General features: G+C 47.9%; 2 protein-coding genes across 2 annotated transcripts; both read left to right on the forward strand.

Annotated features, from left to right (window-relative positions):
- The first annotated feature begins 8,748 nt into the window (after window positions 1-8,748).
- On the forward strand, window positions 8,749-9,765 carry LOC125945661 (putative protein TPRXL). The gene has a single exon (XM_049667872.1). The coding sequence runs from the start codon at window positions 8,749-8,751 to the stop codon at window positions 9,763-9,765; it is 1,017 nt and encodes a 338-aa protein (XP_049523829.1).
- Window positions 9,766-18,414: 8,649 nt separating this feature from the next.
- On the forward strand, window positions 18,415-26,784 carry LOC119454017 (uncharacterized). The gene is made up of 6 exons (XM_037716032.2): window positions 18,415-18,466; window positions 20,785-20,956; window positions 22,777-23,125; window positions 23,978-24,301; window positions 25,086-25,301; window positions 26,590-26,784. Exons 1-6 carry the CDS (start codon window positions 18,415-18,417, stop codon window positions 26,782-26,784), a joined length of 1,308 nt encoding a protein of 435 aa, XP_037571960.2.
- The last annotated feature ends 604 nt before the right edge of the window (window positions 26,785-27,388 follow it).

Consider the following 27,388-nt stretch of genomic DNA (forward strand, 5'->3'; position numbering starts at 1 on the left):
ATAAAGACAGCTTTTGGTGATAATTGTTTGTCACAACGTCAAGTTTACCGGGGGCACAAGGTCTTTTTAGAAGGTTGTGAAGAGGTCAGCGATGAAGCCCGCGCTGTACCGCCATCAACGACCATCACCGACGAAAATGTGACGCGCGCGAGATATCTTTTGTACTCAGACCCTCGTTTGAGTGTCCGTTTAGTGGCACAGACAGTAAACATTCCAAAAAGTACCGTTCACAAGATTTTGACGAATAATTTTCAGATGCGAAAAGTGTGCGCGAAGATCTTGCGCAACATGTTAATGGACGACCAACAATCGAACCGAGTTGAAACGTGCCAGGAGGTTTGGAACTTGTGCGAAAGTGACCCCCACGTTTTGCACAATGTCATCACAGGTGACAAGACTTGGGTGTTTGAATACGACCCCGAAACAAAAAGGCTAAGTGCCAAGTGGCACAGCTCGGCGTCCCCTTGCCCCAAGAAGGCCAGAATTAGCAAGTCAAAGGTCAAGACCATGCTGATTGTGTTCTTTGACATCAGTGGCCTTGTCCACCATGAGTTTGTACCCCATGGCACAACCGTGAACGCCAAATTCTACGCGAAAGTGCTCAAGCGACTCAAACGAAGGATTCATCGCACCCGGTCCTGATATCAGGGGCGATTGGAAACTTCACCATGACAACGCACCATGCAGCCGGCACCGCCTTCCTCGTGACCCGCTTCCTGGCCGATTGAAAGATGCCAACTGGTTCCCCAGCCGCCTCTACAGTCCTGACGTGGCTCTCCCAGGCTTCTTCTTCTTTCTGCGCTTGAAAATTCCCATGAAAGGACAACATTTCGCGACAGTTGGCAAAGTCGAAGAGGCTTGCACCAAGGCTATAAATATAAAGCACATTCCTAAGGAGGCCTACCGTCAGTGACGCCTTCGATGGTTGGAAATCTCGCTAGAAGCAATGTAACGACGCAGGAGGAGCCTATTTTGAAACATTTTATTGTGTTGTACCGATCTGATCAATAGTTTCTTTTTAATCGACTCACTGACATTACTTTTCGGACAAACCCTGTATAAATAATAACAACTAACAGCTAAACTAAGAACTACGCATGGGCAACTATTTTTAACTGTAACACTCATTGTCATCACAGTTACACGTTGACAATATCCAGCACGAGCACAGTACCGTTCGTACGCTACAACTTTTTCATTGTAACTTCGCAGTTTTATTGTCGTACATTAAGCATAGGAGGCTCAAAGCCGCCGGATCCGTTTATCTGAGTGGCCGTTCTCGGAGAGCGGGGCGAAGCCTCGAGCAGCGGCTGCGAAGTGGGGGAGCGTGACGTCAGCGGCCAACGCCAGCGCGCGGGCCAAGGATGGCGTCGCGTGGTTAGAGAAACGGGAGCAGATGCGCGCATTGTGCAAAAGGATGGCGTCGCGTGGGAAACAAAACATGAAGACGCTGGCTCGCGCTCTCGGCTACTACGCCACATCGTTCTTCTTGTAGGTGGCGTCGTGAGTCTTCTTACGCGGTGATTCGCATATCGTAAACAACCAGCGTAGTGGTTGCCGCGTTGGAGCTCCAAAGCAAACGAAGGTGTCTCAGCCGAACACATAGAATCTCCTTAAAGAAAACAAGGTGTTTCAACAGAACTCCAAAGACGGACCCGTGCTTACGCATTTATAACGAATCTGCAACAGATCATCCCAAATTTTATTTCAAGAAACAATACAGGCTAGATATATCAGGTGTTCAAAATTAAGCTTTATGGTTTTCTTAAATTTAGGCACTGGGAGGCACGTGAAGACCACCTGCGCAAATAAGTCATGTGGCCAGGGGGGCACAAAGTGAGATCACAATTATATCGCTGTCAGCAGCCGAATTGACTAAAATTGAATAATTAAATTTTTATTGACTGCAGTAATAAACACGACTGCTTCTAAGTTTTCAACACAAACATACCCACTTACTGCAGTCGACAAAAAATAATTGTTCAATTTTAGTTAATTGGGCTGCTCACAGCGACAATTATCATCTCACTTTATGCCCCCTGGCCACATAACTTATTTGCACAGGTGGTTTTCGTGTGTGCCTAATTTTAAGAAAAGCATAAAGCTTAGTTTGGAACACCCGGTATTATCAGGCACAGCCGCCAAGTACATGGTTGTATTGGGTAACGTCCTTTTCCTATAAGCTCGGAGAAACCGATATCTGGTTTCGCTACAGGTCTTCTTCCTCTTTCTGGGGTTTTCCGTGCCAAAACCAGTTCTGATTATGAGGCACGCCGTAGTGGAAGGCTCCGGATTAATTTTAACCACCTGGGGTTCTTTAACGTGCACTACAACACAAGCACGTGGGCGTTTTTGCATTTCGCCTCCGTCGAAATGCGGCCGCCGCGAATCCCGATATTATAGTGTCTAGAATATACTATATTCTAGGCACTATACCGCGATCTCGTGCTCAGCAGCGCAACGCTGTCTGAGCCACCACGGCGGGCTACAGGTGTTGCTCTAGCCGTATAAAACGCGGGTTTATCGTGAGCAGAAACGGTGAATTTCGGTAAATAAGAATAGCTACTATCATCATCATCATCATCATTGACAGAAGCTGACCTCTCCTAAGAAAAAACCTGGATCCGCCCCTGGTCAGATTACACATCAGTTTTTCAGGCCGAACTTCTGGCAATAGTTCTTGCGTTGCGAAAGTTACCGCTAAATATGTCACAAAAGTTGTTATCGTCACAGATTCCCTTTCTGTATGCAGCGCGCTTAACGCGTCTACAAATTCGACAGGCTTTGAACACGTTTTACACATTAGCTCCATCCCACTTAAGGTTAGTCCATTTAGTATGGATACCAGGCCACCGAGACATCCAACTTAATGAAATAGCTGATTCTTTAGCACGAGCTTCATTAAAGAGTCCGGCAATATCTGTGCTGCCGGCAACTGCGCATATCACTGCAGCCAGATATAGACAGCTTTTCTTTGACCGAAGACAAGAAAAGCCTCGCGTTAGCAAAATCTACAAATTTTATACATCTAAATTATTCTTGGAACCGACAGTGGTGTCCTAACCGGCAATTAGAAGTAACATTTACAAGGCTGCGTTGCCGTATTCCACAACTAAATGTTTACTCGCACAGATGTGGTCTGGCTGCATCCCCATTATGCTACCTCTGCAATGAACCAGAATCCATCGATGACTTTTTATTATCGTGTCGGCGCTTTTCTAATCATCGACAACGATGTTTGGAAATCCCACTTCGCAATCTGGGACTGCCTTTAACCAGTCCAGTTATACTCTCACTTGGAGCCACGGTATTAGGACATGGCCACGGGAATGTTTGCCGAGCAATTTATAATTTTCTTTGTGACACAAAAAGATTGCCTTATTAATATTTTCCCATCTTTCCATGATTGATTTATTTATTCTTCAATAAATTATAGATTTAGAAAATTCAAAAAGTAATGTCACAAAATCACAATTATATTAGTACTAATATTATTATTCAAAATTTACGTCTCTCCTTTACTGTATTTAATTAATTATTAAATTCATATTCATACTCCTATCTAGGTAAGGCTGACTAACTTAGTATAGACTACTTAATTCTTTTATTATCGGTTCGTTTCACATCTTCAATTATTTATTTATTTTCCTTGAATTTTTATTACTTATTTATTTCTAAACTACTTTATTTTAAATTTCTATCATAATACCACCCGGTTCGTGGCCTATCCCCCACAGTGGGTTGTGCCATTGATTGAGGCATCATCATCACCATCATCATCAAGGTGCTTTTAACCAGCCAACCTTTTTCGTGTTCTAAGGACTTCTGCGACTTCGGTCTACGTAACACTCCCAGCTTGGTCCCCGGAGGCTGCACACCATGGACGAGAAGGGTGAAAGCTGCAACGAACGCAGCGAGGAAAAAGAACAGGAGGAGGTCTCTGAGGATGGGTCGACTCGGCGCGAGCCCGCCGTGGAGGACAGCAACGCTGCCGGACCGAGCGCGTCTGTTCCGGAGATTCGGGCCAGATTCGGCTCGTCGCTGTCGCTGGTCGACCACCACCGGGAGCCGCCACATTGTCCCGCACGTACCGACGACATTTCGGGGGAACCAGCCGACTCGGACAGCGAGGGAGAAAGCCAGGATGGCGAACTCGTGAGTCAAAACGTGATAGATGACGTGTGCCGGATGTACTTAAGCGCCATCGCCAGGGAAACCTACCGCATAAACTCTATGTCCCAGCGGCCACGCCCTGCCAGCGCGTTCGCGGCACTCAAGAGGCTCGGATTCCCGAGAACGTTTGAAAACGCGTTCAAGGCCCGGTACGGCGCCGTTGCTGATGGCCATCCTTCGACCCTTCGCGACGACCGCCTTACGGGCGCTGATGCACAAGTGCCCGACTTTATCAAGAACATCCTAGATGAGTACGGTCTATCCGGCATCTTCTCAGGCAACGAGAAGCCTGGTGTTGGCCACGTGCACGACCAGTTTGTCGGCGAAAGCAGCGGAAGCTCGGGGCTTGGCAGCGGCGACCGCGAAAGGTCGAGACTCGGACACCGCGGGGACGTTAAGACGCCCGTCTGCCCCGTCCGATGCCGAACACAGCACTGACACCCAGAAGTCGGATTCAGAAGCCAATGAAAAGGGAGAGGTTGAGTGACGACTTTGAAAAAATTAACACAGCAAATTAAAAAGTGTTTGTTGTGTGCGTTCATTCGGTCGGTTTCTTCCTCTTCATTCAAATAGATAAATTGTCAGTGTCGCCCGAAGGCGAAGTATTGAAAGCAATTTAAGGGTTTAGCTCTGGGTCTAAAGCGTCTCAGAAAGCTGGCGTGGTACGTGAGGAGCGTGTCAGCGGCGTTGCTGGTGTCAAACCTCGATTTTGCACGAGATGAGACTGAATGTAAAATGTTTGGCTTTGGTCTGCGTCCAAAAATAGGATTACGTAAATTTAGCTTGAAGTTCACCAGTCTGGTATTACACAGCGGCTCAGCAGAAACGCTAATGTTGCCAACAGTGGATTCATCTATTTTAGAGACGCGCTTCACGTCTATGGAGGCTGTCAGTCCACGACGTGCGGGCCACGCACGCGTCTTCAATAGCAGGACAGCACACCAACGGCGAAAGCGACGGCGAGAATGGACCTCGAGCATCCATAAAATTGTTATCGCAATTGGAAGCAAGGGAAGAAGAAGAAGAAGAAGAAAAAGGCGAAAGCTTGCATTAGGCCGCGCAAAGCTCAAGACGCAGCGAAGCTGGCCGAAATGCCGACAACGCGTTCCAGCAGGCCCGTTCCGTGAATGCCTGTATCTCTCTGTCTCTCGGACTTACGGCCGTCACTGCGCGTCGCTTAGCGCAGCTTGCAACCCCGACACCGCGTTCCAATGCCGACACCACGTTCCACCACGTTGCAATGCCGACAACGCGTTCCAGCAGACCCGCTCCGTGAATGCGTCTTTCTCTCTCTCGCTCTCATTTTCTTTATCTCTCTGCCGAGCATAGCGCGCAAAACCTCTTCTTCACCTCGCAGAGCATTGGCACGAGCGCGTGCGAACGCGCCAGCTGTGGACAAAGACGACGACGCTCGAACGCAATCATTACGAGTGGAGTTTGACCGCCTTGACACGGCAGGGGTTCTGCGACGCGCCGAAGAACCGACAGACTGGGTCAGTGGTCTCGTCGTCGTGCATCAAAAGAAAGGACACCTCAGGGTGTCTCTCGAATTGCGACACATGAACGGTAACTTCAAACGAGAACATTTTCAACTGATCAGCTTGACCTTTTCAAAGGAATTCGCCGGACGCCAACGGCTCATGGGTTCTTGAACTGAGGGTAATATGGTAATACCCACGTCCAAGGTTTACTTCCCCTCCATTCCTCTCCGTGCTTTCTCTCTCTCTCTTTTGTTGTTTCCTATCAATCATGTGCCTCCTACCCACTATGGGGGATGGGCCAAGAAATATTTCTCTCGGTTCTTTGATTTTTAACAGCGGAGCTTTTCTTAGTCGACCTTTAGCTGTCTGTCTGGCGTCACGCAGGTCACTTGACCAAGAGAGGATGAGAGCCGTGCCGGGGGAGGGCAGGTCCCGTGACCAGCAGAGGAAGAGAGGAGGCGGTTAAAGGAGAGCCATCTCTTTTACCATCTCCACGGAGTGGAAGGGGCGGTGATTTTTTGGTTTTATATTGGTTCATCGCTCACTTTGTCGTCTTTAAATTCATTTACTCAATTACTTTAACTGAGGATAACGGCGCGGTCTGTCCACGGATCTCCACTAGAGGGACCAATTTTAGTGGAGATCAGTGGGTCTGGCCAACCTTGTTCTGCATTAATGAAATGAGCAACCTGCTCTGGGGGATCAATAATGAATCGGGAGGGGAAAATACTTTTTCTTTTGACAATGAGGTCAAATGAAATAAGCAACCGCTGTCTTTCGCCTCTCTTCTTTTTCATTCTTCTCATCCCATCCGTGGCCACTCGCCTCCCGTGAGTCCGTGCCTTGTCTAGAAAGAAGAAGTACTTCATCGGGGCAGGAAACAGCCATGAATCCACAAAATCGTAGAACAAAGCACCTTGACGAAAGCTCTCCCAGCTCCGATGAGTTCGGCAGCGGCTTGGAAGGCGAGGGCTACGCTGAGACAAGGTCCGCCAGGTGAGAGCGCCGGCGAGTATGCTCGCTGACGTCAAAATCGTTAGTCCGTGAGCCATGCCCCGGGTTTTGACATAGAAGCAGGCCGTGCAATCCTTACTTGTCTTTGGTCCCAACCGGGAGTTGGCCCGTATAGCATAGACCAGAAACTGTGTCTATAGCCATGACGTCGCTTCGCGTCGCCTGGCAACCACATGTGCCTGGCTTCGCCTAGACATGTCAACGCTTCGCCTAGACATGTCAACGCTTCGCCAGGCTTTGTCTTGAAGCTCGTCGTACGGCTAAGCGAGAATATGCGCGTCGGCGGCGAGCCGATCCGGAATACCGTGCCGAAGCTGCAGCCGAGAAGAGGCGTCGTCGAGTCGTAGATCCCGCAGACGCAGACTCTCGCACAATGCGACTCGAAACGCAGACTCTCGCAGACTCTCGAACGCAGACTCTCGCACAATGCGAGAGTCTGCGTTTGAGTATCCAGCGTCGTCGGTATAGCTTGTTCGGCTGTAGCTTGGTCGATCAGAAGCTCCGCTGTTTGCTCCAGCTTTGCACCACTAGTGCAAGCTGCGGTCATTTTTTTAGAGGCTGCCTGAAGCTTTCTTTCGTAGAAAGTTTCTGGTGATTGCCGCACCTGCCATGTGGTAACTCAGGGGCTGTGGCGTTCCGCTGCCCAGGAAGGCAGGAATGGATCACGGGTTCAATTCCCCACAATTAGTAGCCGTATTTCTATAGAGTGTGTGTATAGAGTGTGTGTGTGCTCTCTCTTCGTCCGTCGTCGTTTTCGCGCCTTCACTTCAGATCATGCTAAACCAACACGCCCAACTATCCATCCTAACGTCTATAGAGGAAGAGACTCGTGCGAAGGGACATTTAGGTACGCGTAAAAAAAAGGCCTAAGTCGTCAAAATTTATCTGGGCCCGTATAGAAAGGCATCCTGCGTTATTCAATGTGCGGTTTCGCGACAATAAAAGTTAAAGTATTTACCACAAACCAATGGTTGCCATCGTATCGTGCAAGTCTTCAACTGTTGATCACTGCTGAAGCAGTTTTTTTTTTCACAAGCCATGTATTTGTTTCTGTGCCACGCACTTAATATTTTGGTAAGCGCTGTATGGAAATGGTAGCCCTTGTGGCATTAAGCTCGATCAGTCATATCGCTTGGAACTTCCGCACAACAACCATCCGAATTAGCCGACATAAGACACAGGTCCCTGGGTAAGAATGTGATAACAAGCGGGGACGTCAGTTAAATGCTTGATTTAGCTGTTTCATTATTTTAATTCGATCTACCTCGGTGCAGAAGTTTAATTGTAAGTATTTGTTTGTCGCCAATAACATCACAGTTCAAACCAGGCCCAGTCAACTTGCACAATGTTGATGCGTTTTGCACAACGGCACAGAGCTCTAGTTCGACGAGCCCAAAATAAAAGGAGATAAGATATAAGAAAGATTCGTGGGGTTCATTTCACTGTAACTAAGCGACGATCATTCTCCTTCTTTATTAATGGTCTTTCTTATTACTAGTTTCCACTTTTCTTATCGCGAAATATGTCTAAACTGTATTTATCGTAACGTACTAGACTGATATCTTGCAATGTACGGAAAGCGATAGCTTCTTGTCGTTGCTATAGTTCTATATATTTTTATTGGCTAACGGTGCTACACTTCTGTTTGATGCGTGCTAATTTGACCTTGCCGTATTGAAATGTTAGATCATCGTGGCATGTGAACTTGCTTTAGTAATGTTGTTGTTTTTGCCACATATTACGTGTCAGGGTAGGTTGTATCACACCCCACAAAAATAACCACACACGCAGGTTATAGTGTTTACAAATAAATAAAAACATTATCCAGTAATCGCTTGATTTCAGCATTCGCAGAGATACAGATGCCCGGGAGAATGCGCGAACACTGCTGTCGCGTTCCGCGGACGCCACAAGACGCACTCCCAGGAGCGTCAGAAGCACAGCCGCTGACACAAATACTGGAAGACCACTGGCTCGACGAAGAAGAACTCCGGTTAGCCGACCATCGGACAAATCCCCTGCCGTAACTTCTCGCCGTACACGTGAGCCCACTCCCCAAACACGTGACCGCATCGCCGCAATGTCACCCCCGGATCGGCGGTACCCGACCAGACACACATCGCCAAGACGGCTCGCAGAAGTGCATCGCACCACGCCCAGTCCAGGGCGTGACGGAGGGCCTGGAGTCGACCTGAAGCGATCTCTGGGTAGGTCCTCCATTCCTGGTACTGAAAGCGGCGTAGGCCCTTCAGCGGCGACGGCGAGGACTCCGTCCATCAAATCGTCGCCTCGGAGAGCACCGAGCAGGACCGAAGACTCTCAGGCGCGTCCCGCACAGAGCGTCCGTTTCTCCAGGATCAGGGACAAAAGGACGCCTCGGAGCAAGGAACGAAGAGTCGACACTAGAGTACCGTCGAGGTCCGCCGCCCCTACGTCGACGAAGAGCTTCATTCCCGCTGATCAAGAGTCTTCGGACGACAGTTCTTCGTCCAGCAGCTCGAGCACTTCGGAGCTAGAACTGAAGAAACACAGAAGACGCGTGCAAGGCGGTGGAACGAGGTCCACTAAACTGACGTCACGTGTAGGAATCCCCGAGAGGCACCACTCGAACACCCCGAACACTTCGAGGAGGCCCATTCTGCGAGAAAGTGCCGCCACTAGCGGTCGCGAACGCAAGGCCAGTCACTCTGTGCGCAACTCCTCTGAGAAACGCTACGCGAGTGACGACAGCAGCAGCAGCTCCGGAAGCGAGTCTTCGTCATCTTCGACCAGCATCAGTTCGAGTTCAGTTGAACACAGCCGGGACGACGCTGTGGTCCCGACGGATCGCGTGGACCGAACGGCGATTCTGAAGAGTGATCAGAGGACCACAGCCGCTCAAACTGACGAGACGCTGACGTCGCGTCCGGAGTCCATTTCCAGAGCCAGCCAGACGAACCTCCTGAAGCCTGCGAAGCGTGTGGTCAGCAGACCGACCCCATCGAGTGCGCCTGGGCCCAAACGATCGCAAGCTGCGTCCAGATCTGCTCGGCCATTGAAGACAGGCTCGCAATGTGAGTACACATTCACATTTCGGGGCATTCACTGTAGTCGTTAGCCATTACGATTTGACTTGCCGAATCGGATATTTCTGGTTAGCAACGCGAAAAGCTGAAGACGTTGGTACAGTGCGGACTTATGGTATGAAAAGAATGCAGCAGACAAACGTGCCCTGTTGCAATCTACCGAGTGTCCCACGTAACTTGAGCCATGCAAACTTTAAAGATATGCAAATGGCCACGTAGCTGGACAGTTATGTTGTTTGCCGTCGCTTAGAGTTACTCAGCTTATTGTTTGCATTGCGCCTAATTACATAATTTGTCTTAATTAATTATTCAAATTCCTCGAATGTTATAACTTGAGGAAAAGGTTCAAGGAGGAAATTGTAGAGCGACGTGAAAAGCTGCCGACACAGCTTTCTGTTGCTCAATACGTGCTACATAAAAGTGTTTTTCCGAGCGTGATAGAAGCCCGCGAATACATCCAGAGTGCCTCGGGCGGCCACTCGCGCGGAAATTAGTTTGCGCCAATAATTAGCGCGCCAGTAATTTTACTGGCACGTCTCCACGCAGCATAGATGAGTCTATGCAATGTCATATATTACAGGCCCTACACGGCTTGTCAAAGCTTTTGAAGGTGCCACAAATTTTGAGGCACCTGCGTGTGTCACGTGCACGTTAGACGGGCCCGCGTATTCTCAGCGAGATCGAACTATAGGTGGCAGCAATAGGCGGTACCTACACGGCCCACATTGAAATGTATACGCGGTGGCATTCCGCTGTGAACGATCTGGCCCGATTTTCTTGTGATGAAACGCGATGACTGCAGTGAACTAATTTTGTACTGACCTCAAATGGAACATTTTTGCGAGAAATGCGCAGACCGTTTCTATTTACTTGAAAGAAAAGCGAACTGCCATTCAACAGGGAACTATAGTACTTAGCCACAAGGTCCCGGTTTCGGCACTTTCTCGAGGATATTTGTGTATGTTCCGCTCACGTTCCGATTACTCTGTTTATATTGTTGCATGAGTTAACTAATACCTTGTTTTCTACGAGTCTTGCACTTGTTTAAAATATATGTACTCTTGTACAATGAAGGGTAAAGTAGCATTTAATGGGCACTCTGCATCACCAAATGTACGCATGCATTTCTGTTTCTTTTTTTTTCTTTTTTTTTCAGTTCTGAAATGTAAACAGTTTATGAGTTCAATTAAGCAAGCTAGGCCCCTGTGAAAAACAGTACGTTAACAGGATTATCAGGTTGCTTCCGACTAGATTATTTTATCGGATACAGTTACGCGTACGACAGTGATGCGGAAGAGTTGTATATATTTCAGGTGCTAAAATCATTAGGCAGTTTTATTTCAGCTATCTAACAATGACCACTGTCTTGCATCAAGCTAACAACACCACAATGAATTAAGAGCGAGAGGAAATTATAATAGCCGCCTTTCAACTCGGGTGTCATGACGCACTCCGTCTAGAGACTGCCGTGCCAGAAATGGTCCTCATATGATACACTATCTTATCTTTCACTCTGTAGCATCGAATCAAGTACAGAAGCCGGTGATTTATATGCGCGGAAAATGAGTTCACCGTGGTGTCATCAGAACCACATATTAAACGAGCACCTCTGGTTGTGTAACCATTAAGTGAGAGTCATATAATTATAGCAATTACTATATTGCAGTTATCACAATATAAGCTGTATGAGGCGATATTATATGGGTGCATGCTTAGGATTCTTGTTTGTTTTTTTCTTTACACTTCCGAATAAGAGTCCCGAAGCGACATCGTGAGCCTGGATTGCGTCCTTCCAATTTTGCCAATTCCGCTCGCTAGGCGGCGTGTTGTGTTGCTGCTGTCTGGCAGAGAATAATGGCATATTGGGCGAACTTCAGAGTGGTTTCGGAATCGGTAAGCGGCTGGATGATAATTCATTTGTCCTTACTCAGTGTATTGAAATATCCAGAGAAGAAAGGAAACCGCTATATGTGACGTTCCTAGACATCACCGGAGCGTATGACAACGTATAGATCGCAGCATTTTGTGGAATATTCTAGAAGGGGAAAGTATGGGCAACGACTGCATACAACTATTGAGGGAGATTTAGCGAGAAAATACTGTTTACGTTGAATGGGAAGGGATGGGAAGCGATGATAAAGTTGATATCAACAAGGGACTGAGACAGTGTTGCCCTTTATCCCCGCTGCTGTTTATGATGTACGTGGTAAGGATGGAAGGAGCGCTAAAAGGATTCATTATCGGATTTAACCTCTTATACAAACAAGCCGGCACAATAGTTGAGCAGCAGCTTCCAGGTTTATTTTATGCTGACGACATTGTGTTGCTTGCTAACAAGCAAAGTGATGTGCAACGTCTGGCCGATATCTGCGGGGAAGAATGTGAGAAGTTAGGATTAAAATTTAGCGTTAAAAATTCAGGTTTTATGGTATTCAATGAAAACAGTGAACAGACAGTGTTGATACAGGGCCAGGAAATACCTCGGGTAAAAGAATACAGATGCTTAGGTATATGGATACACGAAGGCGGTAGATATCTAGAGACATAGGAAAAAACAATAATAGCAAAAGGGAAGAGAAATGCGGCTATATTGAAACACAGAGCGCCATGGGGATACAATAGGTACGATGTGCTCCGGGCTATGTGGAAAGGTGTAATGGTTCCAGGGCTTACATTTGGAAATGCGGTTGTTTGCTTGAAGTCAGGGGTACAATCAGGACTCGATGGCAACCAAAGGTGAGTGGGACGCCTCGCGTTGGGCGCCCACGGGAAGACTTCTAATGAAGGCGTGCGGGGTGATATGGGCTGGACAAATTTTGAAGTAAGGGAGGCTCAGAGTAAAATTTATTGTGAGGAACGACTGAGGAAAATGAAAGAAAGCAGATGGGGTGCAAGATGGGGGTGTTCGGGTATTTGCACAGGCCAAACATTGACTCACACTGGAGGAAAAGAACTAGGAAACTTACCAGCAAATATACGATCGGTATGGACAGCAACACGGCAACAACGAACGTCAAACGCAAAGTCAGGGAGGCTGAGACAAGGTTATGGCTGGCGGCAATGAAAAAGAAACCTGCTATGACAAGCTACCCCAAAGGAAAAAAAGGAAATCAGGAAAGAAACAGTTTATGAAAACTCAAAGGGAAGCTCCTTACTTTTCGAAGCGAGATCAGGATGCCTTAGAACGCGCAGTTATAAAGCGAAGTACACCAAGGACGAAGCCGCATGTGCTTGCTGTGGTAAAGCTAGAGAAACGACGGTACATGTTTTATTGGAATGTGAAGAAATCTACCCAGCTGCAAGTCTAGGCTCCTCTGCCCTCCTTAAAGCCCTGGGGTACAGGGATAGCAGCGGCAAAGTAAGCATGTCCGCTGTGGAGATTAGTAAGAGGCGGTTGGAGCTTTGGTGGCAGAAAAGTAAGGAGACCACAAACAACGGAGACGTACAGAAACAGAGTTCGCAGTAATGGTTCAAAAAATTTGATGCCTGGAATTGTTTGTATTTGCGTGTTTCTCAAAAATAAAGATAGGACATTAGGCAAAATAATAACAAGGGCTTAGTGGCGCAACCCACCACCCCGTTTCAAAGGGGACGCTCACAGGATCCATCCATCCATCGTCTAGAGGTACTGTAACATATAGAGCTACTCTATATGCTACCCTTGGTAGCATATAGAGTAGCTCTACTACTGTCAGGGGAGGAAAAGCTCGCTTTCGCGTTTTTTCATGGTAACGCGTCTTCTCATCTTGCTGGTGCCCCAACTTTGTGGCGTCGGGATGGTTTCGTTACGAACCATACGCGCGAGGTCATGTGTTGAAACCACGGACGCCTGTTTCTATACACCGGACATCGGGCAACATTCGAATTGCAGCCACTAGCGGACCTGCCACGAGCGACGCTTCCAGGAAGGTATCGATCTCCGCGTCTCCGGCTCGTACCAGTCGGGGACGCCACCAGGACACTGCACCTGCAGCTAGCGCGACGCCTTCCATAGAACGGGTGTCCAGCGCCGAACCGTCGACCATTGTCTTTCCCGCTGTCGTAGACAGCGCCGAAGGTGTTGCGTCGCTGTCCACCTCAACGACCGTCGGCCGGGGACGATTTGCGGAGAGGGCGTCTCGTGTCTTGGAAAGACTGTTGCCTCAAGAACAGATCACCGCAGAGCCTAATTCGACGACTCTTTCTGGCGATCAACGAGAGGTCATTAACGAGGCACCAGGGCCAGGCCTAACTCATGCTACGAGCACCACAGGCCTAGACGACGGCAGCAGTGACACCGTAGGAGCAGCTCCCAAAGAAGACCATGGTCAGGGAACCATTGGCGCACTGCTGGTGAGCTTTCGATGTCAGTATAGATATATCATTTTACCGCAAGAATTATTTGCGACGATTGCCATACGACAATAATTATAGAAAAATAATAAACGCAAATACCCGACAATGCGAAAAATGAACAAATCTGGAACTGAGCTTCCGCCTCAATCAAAATATTTTTGTTTAGTGTAAACATATTTTCTCACAGAAACAAAGGACTTATGGGCATTATACCTAGCATAGCCCGGCGTTGCCATTTACAACACGTCAATTTTCGTTATATATACTTATACGTGAATTGTGTTGGTTGTTACTACTTGCATAACTGTCTGCTTATTAGCTACATTATAGTTAGTGCCTAATATCTATGTGTTATCTCTTGTTTATGCCCTACATGATGGGCAACACTTCATTTTATGCAAGAACATATTCGTTTATCTTGCGACCTACTGATTCAGAAGCCTTTGTAAGGTGCCAAACGCTCTTTTTTGCTTTTGTCCCCTTTCTTACACTATGCATGCAAAATAGACATTAACGTTCTACTACCCCTACATCAGAAATACAGCCTATTTATGCGTTACTCAGCCTTGTAGAGAATAGAAATATCACTCAAAATTCTTGGACGATACGCAACGCGGTGGTTCTTATTTTTGTCAGGTGGACGGGGTTGCTACGCATTCGGAACCACCATCTGATTTGCAACGGGAGAACCAGACGGAGACCGGAGAGACCACGGCGCCTCAGTGGAAAAGCCCTTTAGCTGATGTAAGTGTGCGTGGAACGCATGTAAGAATAACGTTGGCGGCTTTAACTAAGAAGCACAAGAAATACACAAGTTTTAAGCAGATTTCTTAATGCGAATAAATGTAAATATTCAATACCTGTGTCATTATATCGCGCAAGCTTCTGCTGTGTTCGAAAACGAAAGGCAGGTCAAAAAAAAAAAAAAAAAAGATTACTGTACTTAGATTTCTTTTCCGCTGGTTGAATTCAAACGTCTCTCAGAGCGTCAAATCATATAGTGAATAAGCTGGGTGCGTCCCTATCAAGCGATGTTCATTGGAAAAGTATTGCCTTTGATAAAATGCTAAGACTCTACGTGCGTTACTCACAACATTTATCGCATTGAGAATGGTGAAGATGATTGCGGCGAACTTGATCGAACGTGTCAACTTCGTGGCGGTTCTTGCTGAAAAGAGAACCGCAGCGCATTCGAATGCAACTCCCACTTAATCCACCATATCGTCCCCAGTTGTACCTGCCAAAATGTAATGCAATCAAAATCATTCGGGTTAGTTAGGCCAGAGCTCACCCCATTCGTATTAGCTTCCTTCCTAACTTCGAACATTGCGAATGCTTACTATGGATGCTGCGTATGCATCCCGATCAATTGAAGCACTTCGATCGCAATCAAATCCCATAGCGGATGTATAGAATGACATTAAATTATCGGCTCATAACAATTTCAAGCAGTTACGAGGAAGCATTACCTCAGGTGCTCCTACATGAATGCATGGAAACGGATAAATAATTATGCCCAGTATTTACTGTATATAATTTGATGAAATATTTGGCATGTAAAAGATATGGTTAAAGTATATTAGCTGTTTGAAGCAGATTTTTGGTTTATGCCATCAATTTCTTGCCAAAAATTGTTCAAAATAAGGAGAAAAAAACGAGAGCCATCAAGTTTACAACTAAACAATAACCAATGATATCAAACTTTTGTAAACAGCAACTACTGAGACACCTAAAGCGTACAAAGTTGATGTATTACGTATTACGAATTGTGTTTAACTAGCTCTCTCAGATGCAACAGATTTAATTCAAATCGGCTGAAGCCATTGTGTAACGAGAGCGTCTCCGCGTTTCACACGTGTTTGAATATAGAAGTAGGCCCGTTGATCCCGAGGCAAATCTTTGTCTTTTAATCGCGAAAAGGCGGCCCTACTGACGTCAGACGACTACGGGGCACCTGACACGGGACTTGCGACAAAGGCCGAGCCTGCCACAACAGTGGCGACCGAACTGGAGCCATCTTCGAGCTATCTCGGTGTGGGCGTGAGTATGCTTTATTAAGGCGAAAGCTTTATGTGCCCCATGAAGTGGAAACTCAGGCGTTAACTTCCGGTGGCAAGAAAACCTACCTGACCAAGTCACGTTCCCGGCGCTAGACCTGCCGCGGTTCGAACTACGAAATCCCCACGGTGAACAGCCATGGCGTCGGACGGATGCCGTGGCCTAGACCAAAAAAATGTATTGGCCCTATTCGAAAATTGAGTTGACCCACGTTCAAAACAGACTTGGCCTTCTCCCGAAATGAACTTGGCTCATCCTCAAAATTTTGGTGGCCCACCCTCAAAATTGACTGTGCCCAATTCGAGCATATAATCAAGTGATCACATCATGTGACAGAGCCTCGCGACCAAGAAAGAACCATAAGTTGCAAGGTCCCATGACGAAGTGATGACGCCATGCGGCAATGTCACGTGACATGGACGTCAAAATACTATGTACGTCTCGACACGTCCAGAATGCTTTCGTATTCAATGCACGTAAGGAGATTGAAGTGACTCTGTAACTTTTACAGCCACAGACACACTGTTATCGCGCGTATCTGCAGTCTTAAGTGTAAATCGAATCGAACGCAGCTATTGCCAATATACGGTGTCGATAACAAGGAAACATTGGGATGAACCTCCCGATAATGATGATGCGGGTAACCTGTTCAAGATGAAAAAGTCCAACAGTTATATTGCATTCACTTTGTTGTCAAGTGCTGGCTTCGTCAAAATTACGCTTGTTAGGAACTCATGGCGTTGTTAGACCACGAGTTCCTTACGTGGGCGATCCAGGCCGGTTGAGGAACTAGGGAACATCGTGATTTGAACGTATGTTAAGAAAATTCCGAGCCCTTCCACTAGTGTCAAGATAGCCATAGCCAGCGAAGCTATGACTGTGGTGTGTCTGCTATAGTGAATATTGCTATAGTGAATTAATAAATTATCATTATTGACCATATTAAGCGTCTTCGGCATGTTCATTAAAGAGCAAGGACACCGGCGTCTTATTTTCCCCCGGTGCGATGACCAAGTAGTGTGTTTGCTGCACCAAGTCCGCCCCATCGTCATAGGGTAGCGTGTGAGCCACAGTGTTCATAGCCGCGGCACACTGCACGGCATCGTCAGGTCGTGATCCTGAAAGATGTGGCTAAACGAGCGTCCGTCACATAGCGAAATAAAAGTTTTCCACCAAATAAAAGTTTTCCACCACCACCACCACCACATAGCGAGTCCAAAGGGCAACTGCTGATAACAGCGCTAGTGCGATCTCTACGTCACGAGACAAAGGGGCACAACGATTGGTGGGATGTGCAGCCGCCGAGTATCGCGACACTTGTGAAAGAGGCATCGCGGCGGTGGCGAAGGGTATAACAATGGCGTTTATAAACTGCGCAAGAAAACAAAGACACAAGAAAGAAAACACACACGACACCACGAGCGCAGTGGTGTCGCGATCGTGGTGTCTGCGCTCGTGGTGTCGTGTGTGTTTTCTTTCTTGTGTCTTCGTTTTCTTGCGCAGCTTATAAACGTCTAAAAGCTATGAACCAACTAGCCCGCCAGAACGTCCTACTATAACAATGGGCCATCCATCATCCGTTTTGACACCTGTGGTAAGGGAGACTAGCGGGAAACCGACATGCACATGGTGCCAAACCACGACACACACGGGGCCAAACCACCACGCACATGCAGTCGAAATTGTTCTACGCATCGTTTTGGTGTTATTCTACGTGTCGTTGGTTGCCGTGCCGAGTGCGCGCCGAGCACGCGCTTGCCATCCAACGGCACGAGCGCAAACCGAGGGACGCCAACGAGCCAGCTGCGGAAGAAGACGACGACGCTTGAGTCAATGCTGATGATGATAGTTTTTTTCTACACGCGGACACAATCCTGCAGAACCTAGCTCATAACAGCTTCGCCTTAAAAAAACGTGTTAGGAACTCAGTGTTGGGAACATCACCACGTAGGTGGAGTCTGAGCTTCACCTGCATGATTGTGTTCCTTACTTCTCTTTACTGGCGTTGTCTGCAAAAACAAGCTAAAAATCTACGTGAGTTACTCACAGCCTTTCTCATGCTACGAATGTCTGCAGTGACGATGATGGCGATGACGCCGCCAACATTTTAACTGCATGGCGTTGTTGAAAAACAAAGCCACAGCGCGTTCGAGCACAACTCGATTTGTACACATGCAAACTCGGTCGGCGAGTGAGAACTCACCGTTTAAACTCGTATGCTAATTGCTTGATTATATCTTGCCATTCGGTTCCTTCTTTTATTCTCGCAGGTCGTTATTCCCCCGTCGATGCCGACGGAGGATAGCACCAACGTGCAGGCCCCACCGCCGATCGTTGAGAGTAGAGAAGTCCCCACAGTAGAGTTCAGGTCCCATTCTCAGTCCGAGTGGTCTGTCACTGCTGAGCCTAGACAGGTGAGATATTCCTTCGCTGGGTCGTGCGTACTCATTCGATAGCAGCTTCCTGAAACGGGCGTCAGCCGTGTATACCTTTAGCATCGCACGAACCACGTTTATAATTACGTCTTTAGTATACAGCGAAGATATACGCGGTATAATAGAAGGGCTCGAGCTTTAGCAACAACCATGTGAAGCAAATGAATGATGAAGCCAAGGAAAGCCTAAAAACATTAATGTGCTGTTTTTTAATGAACATGCACAAATGAACATGCATGAGGCTTAACTTTACGATATGCTTCAGGTTCTTATTAAGCAAATGTGAAGTTAAAGCCAAAGAAAAGTCAGTTCGCCGCCACTGGGAATCGAGCCCACAACCTCCGCATGATGATTGCGATGTTCTAACTATTGAGTTGAGCTACCGCGGCGGCTATGAAGCCCGTCAACCCACTGTGATTGCTTAGAGGCTTTGGCGTTACGCTGCTCAGCACGAGGTCGCGGGATCAAATCCCGGCCGCCGCGGACGCATTTCGATGGGGGCGAAATGCGAGAACGCCCGCGTACCATGCATGGCATTGTGTGCACGTTAAATAATCCTACGCGATCAAAATTAACCCGGAGTCTCCCGCTATATACGGCGTGCCTGATAATCAGATCGTGGTTTTGGCGCGCAAAACACGAGAATTTATTTTAATCAAGCCCGTCAACTTTCTTGGACATTTCTGTACACGTAATAATTAAACCTAGTCCTGGAGGTGTTAACTGCACAAATCGTGACCATGGGTGCGGATGTAGAACGTACTTTTCGGTCACAGGCGTCCTCTATGCTCTATGAATACGTTGGAACTCGGCACCAACCCTCTTACAGTTGAAGCGATATACCTAAGCCGTGCCTGAAGATTACACCACAAGTTGTGCAACAAATCAGAACGACCACACAGTGGACTTGCTCAGAATTCAGTAATGTGTTCACAAAAACAGTATGAACACGGTGAAAAAGCAATGCGCAAGTTACAATCTTAAAGTGGTCGGGCGGGAACGCGAGCCGGATGACTTGTCCCGGGGCTCATACGTTCGGTCTATCGCGGTTCAAATGCATAGAAACCACGCCTATTCACTCACCGCGGGCACTCGCTCCGGCTTTTCCATGAAGGATGTGGCGCATGTACAGGTATGTAAAAATTGAACATACAAGAATTTCATATAGCGTACAACAAAGATTAGAAACACGGTCTCGAGAACTGTAAGGCTTGAAAATGCTGGCTATATTACGTCTTCACACGTGTTTTCAGTGGTTGTACTACAACGGGGCTATAAATATAAAACTATACCCCTGCCTATCTACTTCCATCCTTAGAAGACTATACCTACTTTATCTATAGAAAGTCCAGAGGGGTTGTTCTACACACTGCTGTAAAAAGCGTGTAGAACAACCACCCTGTCACAGATTGTCACAGATCTACACCACTGTCAACAGATTTTGCCCGGACTATCAACTTTACACTTTATGTTGAGTAATGTCTATAGGCTGTTAATACTTATGTACTTCAGTATATCTACACGCCACCAAGGGCGCATCCGGACTTTCCTACTACAGTTTTTATTGTTACCTTGCAGTTTTTATACAGACAAAAATACAACTCTATGGACAAAGTTCTCTACTAAACCCTATGGATAGTCTACGGAGTGTCCGAGTCTCTTTAAAAGTGCATCAGTGATTCATAACACTTTAAGCAATTGTGTGCCCGGTTGTACAGTTAGTCACCCGATCGCTCACGACCTCTGTATACAACGCATGCGGTCACAACACACGCGGACTCGAATCATCTGACAGGAGCCGCCTGCGGAGTCGCCGTTACCGGCAGTCACGAGGACTCGGCTCTGGCAACCCTGGATCCTGTGCTCGGCCGCGGGCGCCATGATACTCTTGCCGCTGGCCTTCGTTCTCGTACCCCTGATCACCTCGGCTGCCGGCGGTGCCAAGCGGCACGCTGTCTCGCACTCCTCCCAAAACGAAACGGAATCCGACGGGCGAGTGGTGGCCGTTAGAAGGCAGGCAAGTCAACACAGCCTGGTATGCCTCGTTTAGTTACGGCGAGCCTTTTTCGTTAATATCGACAACCTGCGGGAAAGCTGCCCCTGGAATTGTACAAGAAAGGTCTGTGACGCGTCCGCGCTCAGCTGTCGAGACATCACAGTCATCACCGCCTAAGTATGCGGCGCTAAGGTTCTGACCGGGGCGATTTTCTATCTTACTTATAGGACGTGTACGTGGAAGACGCCGACGTCCAATCTCGTGCAACGGCAGTGCATCCAGGCAGCTGGAGAACGCCTCTGCTCTGGCCGCCGTCGCAGGAGCCTACAGTGCACCGTACAAGGGCGACGCCGACCTGAGGCCCCAGTTTCGGCCCGTGTTCTGCGTCTTCGACACGGAGTGAGTAGCGACGATCAATGGCGTCCGCGATTCACGACCTCCGCGCGGACCGCCTGGTCTCGGAGGTCACGGGCGATCATACGAGGTGCTACCCAAAAGTTCCGGGAACTTGAAAAGCGCGGGAAAACTGAGTGTGGTACACTACTACCGCCGCTAGCTATGGCTAGCAGTACGCCTTGTGGATCAATGTGCTGAACGACTTGCATCTAAGAGCATTCTGTTGCGAAGTGTTGTGTTTTGCAACGCAATGTTTCACTGATTATTCGCATTTCTTAGCAACCATTATGGCAGACTTCAAGGGGCAAAGAATTTTCATCAAGTTTTGTGTTAAACTTGGCAAAACTGCGTCAGAAACTCATCGTATGCGAGAGGACGCTCTTGGAGTCGACGCCATGAGCCACCAGCGTCAAAGTTCCCTCTGGTGGTGATTGTGCGAAACTAGATAGCGGCAATCTAAAAAGACTTCTTTTTTTACAATAGTAGGTATTACGAGCTCACACCCTCTTATCATTTCGATGCTCGCCGGTGTCTTTCGCAGGAATCACAAAGTGATTTGCGAGAAGTCGTAGCAAATTTTGGTGTGGGCTGAAGTCGAGATTTCAGGCTTGCCTGGGCATTCCCCCACGTAAGCCGTCCTAAGTGTCTAATTTCGAACACAGTTGTTTAGACGAGAAAGTGCGGTTAATTAAATGGGTATATAAATGTTTTTACTATACTTCAATTCTATATTAATATCCGGAGCAGTATTATAAATAAATTTAAAATCTAAGAAAATATAACTAGAAAGGTGGGAAACAAACTAAGTTACGGTAAAGGTTGTTACAGGTGCATAGCATTGCACATGCAGTACATCGGTCAATAGTAAGTGTCTTCAAGCCAGGTTACGAAACTGGTGCCTTCATTTCGTTGCAGGAAAAAGAAAGCACAAATAATGTAGCAGGAAATTGAGTAACTCTTCTCACGAATAGAATAGTATTTACTCCACTTGTAACAGCTCAGGAACCCTTTCGGGAAAGGAAGTACTATTTGCGTCATATGAAAGCCCTAAACCCTTGTCAGTACGGAAGTAATATTCACTTGAAATTGAACAGTTAAAGACTCCTTCGAGAAATTAAGTATCATCAACTCCAATATGAACACTTAAAATAAAGTGAAGTGATATTCACTCCAGTTAGAATACCTAAAGACCCCTTCCTGGAATGAAGTAATATTCACTCTCATTGGGACACCTAAAGAACTCCTAAGATATGAAGTAATACTTACTCCTATTGGAACATCATTATAACTCTTGAGAGATGGAGTTAACTAAAGCTCCATATGAATGGAGTATATTAAACTCTCATTTGGTGATACGCTAGGCGACGAGTCATTTACTCACATCTGGGATTATTTCTGTTTCGTGTGTAGACTGTATGTAGTGCTCCGTGATTAAAATGTTACACTCTCAGCGCATGGCTGCTGGCGATTTTTTTTTCGCTCCGGTTGGCGCTATGGGGACACCGAGCTGATGTATTTCGTTATACACGATGAAATCGAAGGCCATTGTGAATGAATTGGCGTCCGAGCGATCAACCAGCGCTCAGCGCTAGCGCAAGAAGCATAGGCTGCCATGCGGACCGAGTATCGCGTTTCAATCGCTGACCACTATACGTGCATTTATGTATGTTCAAGATTTCCATACCCTGAGTTCGACAACAAACTACCTTACAGCATTGCAGATATTGATATATCAGGGGCTGATGTTCATGACACTTCCAGCGGGTGGCATCATTGGTAGCGGGATCAGCTCTAATTCAAAAGTGTCCCTGACACAATTTCAGGTTCTTCCACCCGAAGAGACCCTACACTCCCCTCCAGATTCCCGCGCCATTGTGCTCGGCGGTAATCTTCTACAGCCTGTCCTTGAGTCGATTCAGTCCGGCCGTCGATGGCGTCGGTGGCGGCTTTCGAAGACCACTGGACGCCCAGCTCTTCGAGAACATATCGGCCTCGAGACTGGAGGGTAGACTGCGGCACAGAGGCAGGCCAAGTCCCCTCTACGCCACTTTCGGTGGCCGCCGCAGCGACAGTGCAGACTTTGTGCGCATGCTCCGGAATTCCGCGTGGCGAAAGGCCATGGTCGAAGGAATCGTGAACGACACGAGCTCGTCGGAGAGACCCAATTATGACGTAAGCAAAGTCAGTATTGCTTCACGTTTGTATTGTGTGTTAGGGGGTCCCGTGTAGGAGGCGAATGGTTCAAAAGTTATTTTCTTTTTCGAGAAGAAAAAAAATAAGGACTCTACGAAAATGCCAGATAGTATACGTTATCCATAACATATTACTTTAGAGGCATAAATCAGTTCTGAGGAAGCCCGCAATGTGCAGGAAAGGTAATGAAAGGGCAAAATAGACATCCACCCGTCTCGTAGCAAGTTCATAACTCGAAGCACCGCTCAGCTGCATTCAATTGGACATTAATTCTTTCGTATTCACAACCCATAAGTGCTTAGGTGTCCTCGGATTTTTACTAGTATCGCCTGGTTTTCGTAGTCGTGGAGATAAGGGAATGAATCATTTATTGGAGCTTGGGTTGTTGTTATTACGTAGAATGTGCGCGTGGAAGGCGCCAACGTTCCCATTTCATGCAACGGTCACCTTGTGGTCTCCACGGGGGTGTTGTGTAAATGTCCACCTAGTGGACATGTCCATTTCGTCTGCTGCTGAAGTAACGATTGACTGGGGGCGCCTGTCTCCTTCTTACACGGACCCAGGCCCAGCCAATCAGAACTTCAGCAGCAGACCCACTGGACAGGTCCACTGGGTGGACACTTACACAACCCCCCCCCCCCCCCCCCCACTCTTCCCACCAGGCTTTTCGAGGAGGAGAGGACGGAATGGTCGCGTTGACTTAATGCTTATTGCGAGTTTTCACATGGCTACTGCACTAAGTGAGTTCGAGAATCAGAGAAACACTGGCATCTGTTTCTTTACGTGATGTATTTTTTTTCTTCGTCGATTTCCCGTGGCGCCGTGACGAAGGGCGTCAACCTCGACTGGAACCACCCCGGAGACGAGTGCGACGTGCTCAGGCAGCCGCAGCTATTTCACGTGCTCGTCGAGAGCCTCGGCGCCAGTCGCGTGAAGGTGATGCTCACGGTTCCTCCGCTGCCGCGCTACGTCGGCCCCTACGACCTCGAGCCCGTGCTGGACAGCGTAGAGCACGTGGTCGTGGCGACGCACAAGCTGCGGCCGCGGTCGTCGGTGGACTGCAGCGGCGCCAGGCTGTACGCTGCTCCGTCGTTCCGCGAGATACGCGACGCTTACAACGCGGCCTACCGCAAGAAGTTCGCCTACAGCATGTCGGTGAGGAACGAGCACGTGGAAGCATTGTGCTTTTTTTTTTACCATGGCTTCCGAGATCGGGCGGCGCGCGCTGTAGAAAGCGCGTGCCGATCGATCTCGGAGGCTACGTTCTCACGAGCCGCCTCGGGTCACTTCTCGACCGTGGAACGAGTGCAGCTTCCAAGCCGGATCGCTGTACGTTCGATAGAGTTTCCTACAATAATTAATTATTGTAGGGAACTCTATGCTACATTTACTTCGCTAGCCTGACGTCGACTGTATAGGGTGTCCCAACTACCACGCACCAAGATTTAAAAATATGCAAATGCCACGTGGCTGGCCAAGGTAATGTTGTTTGTCGTCGCTTAGAGATACTCGGAATATTTTTTTTTGTATTGCGCCTAATTACACTATCAGTTTTAATGAATTTAATAACTTCTCGAATATTATAATTAGATGAAAAGTGTCAGGGAGTAAATTGTAGAGCAACATGAAACACTCCCGATACAGCTTTCTATTGCTCAATACGTGCTACATAAACGTGTTTTGCCGAGCGCGAAAGAAGCCCCCGAGCGTACGCAAAATTGCCGTGCGACTGTCCTCTCGAGGCGTTTTGCGTGTATTCGCGGGCAGCATTGCATGTATTCAGATCGCGAACGTACGTTCTTCGGCCATGATCCAAATAGTTTTGCACTGCCCTTTTAAAAAGTCCACCATGTTTAACTGAGAGTTCCGGTAATGAATTCACGCTAGAAATAGCACCCCGACTGCCATTGTAGTGCGGTCCTCGGCGAAATCCACGCAGGCAGGGGGCGACACCTTCGTCACGAGAACGGTGGCGCTCGGGGCGGCGGCGCAATCGGCCCCTACTCCCACTTCCGGCCTCGTTCTGCGACCGAACAAGACGAGCTTCGAGAGCGTGTGCAACGTCAAGCCGGTGATTGTGAACCCCACCGACAAAGAGTGCGTCATAGCGATCATGCAGATCGAGAAGTCGCTAGACGCCACCATACTGTACTACGTAAGTAGCTCCCCCTTTGGACTAAGGGGGTTACGACTGCGGGCTCGATCGTCGATCACCGTGGCTTGGGAGATCTGGAGAGGTGCGACGCCGCGCGCCGACAATCTCGGGGGCTATGTTTTCCCAAAGGAGTTTTTGAAGCTTGTCAGGGGGAATAACGGGGTGCACACGTCTTGCTGCATGCGTGGGAATGCCGGGAAGGTAGAGCAATATTTCCTATGGCATTACAGAGCTCTTTTAGAAAATCTCATAGATGGCAACGCCAAATATCCATCAAGGCATAATTGTGGGGAAACTTTACGGGTACGCCATCTTGACGTCGCGTTTATAGGACGCGCCTGGCATGCCACCAAGAGACTCGAACGCACAGCACCGCCAAGCTGCGCTCTGCGTGTCTTGAAGACTTCTTGAAAGAGACTACGTCCTCTTCCAACTATCAGCCGTAGCGGCGTCAGACGTACAGGACAGGGCTAAAAGTCGACGGCGGAAAAGCTAGAATATATAGGCCGATTGCTATTCCCTATATTACAAGTGACTTGCAGCACTGCCGAGGTACGAGGTGTACACAGGCAATATCTTTGCGCATCAGGATATAGTTCCGGGCTTATCTATCATGTTTTATATTTTCATATTTAGTCACAGTTTATGCTGCAGCGTCAGTATGACCACAACCTTCGTCCAAATCTGGCTACTGCTCGTGGCTGGTTGCTGCAGTTCCAAGCGGGGGAGCGGGAGTAGGGCTCCACAAAAGCTGTCCCTGCTCTCCCAATGCCGAGGATCAATTTGTGCAGGACGGTGGCGCGGCTTTACTGCACCAGTGGCAGCCACGCTTTTGTTGGCGAGCTGGTAGTTATTGTAAGCAGTGCAGGAGGTTATGGTCTGACGGGTAAATAGACAGCTGAATAAATTTCTACGGGTGAATTGCTTTGGTTCGCTCGAATGGCCTCCACTTCATGAATCAGCTTAGGAGGTACGTGCTCCAGCTCACTACAGTTATTTCACAATTGCAACGTGGCGTCATCCGTACGTCGCCGTTTGGTTTCACCTGATGCAGACGTCGTGCCAGAAGAAATCCACAGCAGTTCTTGCACTTGGGGTAGACGTATAGAGGGCTGAGCTGGTGCAGCAGGTGCCAGTCTGCAGGTTCGGCACGAGCTCAAAAAGTGGCACTTAACCACAGGGAACTTAGTTTACTTAGCGCGGGGCGCATCGAATAAGATCCTTTGACTTTTCAACTGACACGTCGGTTGATATACCGCCAATCACTGGTAATAACCGTACACGGCAGGTGGCTGCGTACGCGGGACCGAAGCAGCTGCAGGAACGGATGCACCGGGCGTACGACGACGACATGGGCGACGCCCCCGTCGCGGTGTTCGATGCCTTCCTGGACGACTTCGCGGGCCTCTGCCCCGGAGACAGCCCTCGCATGTCGCCGCAGCTGGCTGCCATTGCGGAAAGCACGAGTCGCGAACTGCTATGAGCCTTACGTGACTCGAGTTCTTTTCTATACCTACGCTTTTCAATCGAGCCGTTGGATTCTCTGCGTAATCTACTAAAATAAAAATAAAATAATCCTGCGTTTCGAATGCATTTTCGCGTATGTGATTACGTACTTTATATGGTATATTTAGTGTATTTGTCGACCTATGTGCCGTACTTAATCACGTTACCCCCTTACACTATGCTCCATCCACTTAGGAGCCTGTAATGGACTAGGAATGAATAAATACAGTCTTTAGTGCTACGTTTGTAAGTCAAATAATTCCTTGGCGAAATTATCAGTTAGTGAGAGTTTCATGTTGAAAAGTTTGCAGGTCAGTCGAGTTATACAGGGTGCCCCACGTACCTTGCACCAAACCTTAAAAAAACATGCAAATAAGCGTAGCTGGACAGAACCCAGGTAATGTTGTTTGCCGTCGCTCGGAGATCGTTGATCAGATTATTTTTTGCATTGCGCGAATTACTTGATTAGTCATATGTAAATAATCAACCTCTCAAATCTTATAATTGGATGAAAAGTGTCTGTGGAATTTGTACAGCAACACGAAAAACTCCCGATACCACTTTGCAATCACATGTTATAA

This window comes from Dermacentor silvarum, chromosome 5 (assembly GCF_013339745.2).
Source record: "Dermacentor silvarum isolate Dsil-2018 chromosome 5, BIME_Dsil_1.4, whole genome shotgun sequence".
NCBI lineage: Eukaryota > Metazoa > Arthropoda > Arachnida > Ixodida > Ixodidae > Dermacentor > Dermacentor silvarum.

Bases quoted from the DNA above. Each gene is read 5' to 3' on its own strand.
- LOC125945661 (XM_049667872.1), top strand. From the start codon at position 8,749: ATGTCACCCCCGGATCGGCGGTACCCGACCAGACACACATCGCCAAGA.
- LOC119454017 (XM_037716032.2), top strand. From the start codon at position 18,415: ATGCCGACGGAGGATAGCACCAACGTGCAGGCCCCACCGCCGATCGTT. The intron at 20,957-22,776 runs GTGAGTAGCGAC...ACACAATTTCAG, and splicing joins TTCTGCGTCTTCGACACGGA to GTTCTTCCACCCGAAGAGAC. The intron at 24,302-25,085 runs GTGAGGAACGAG...AAATCCACGCAG, and splicing joins AGTTCGCCTACAGCATGTCG to GCAGGGGGCGACACCTTCGT.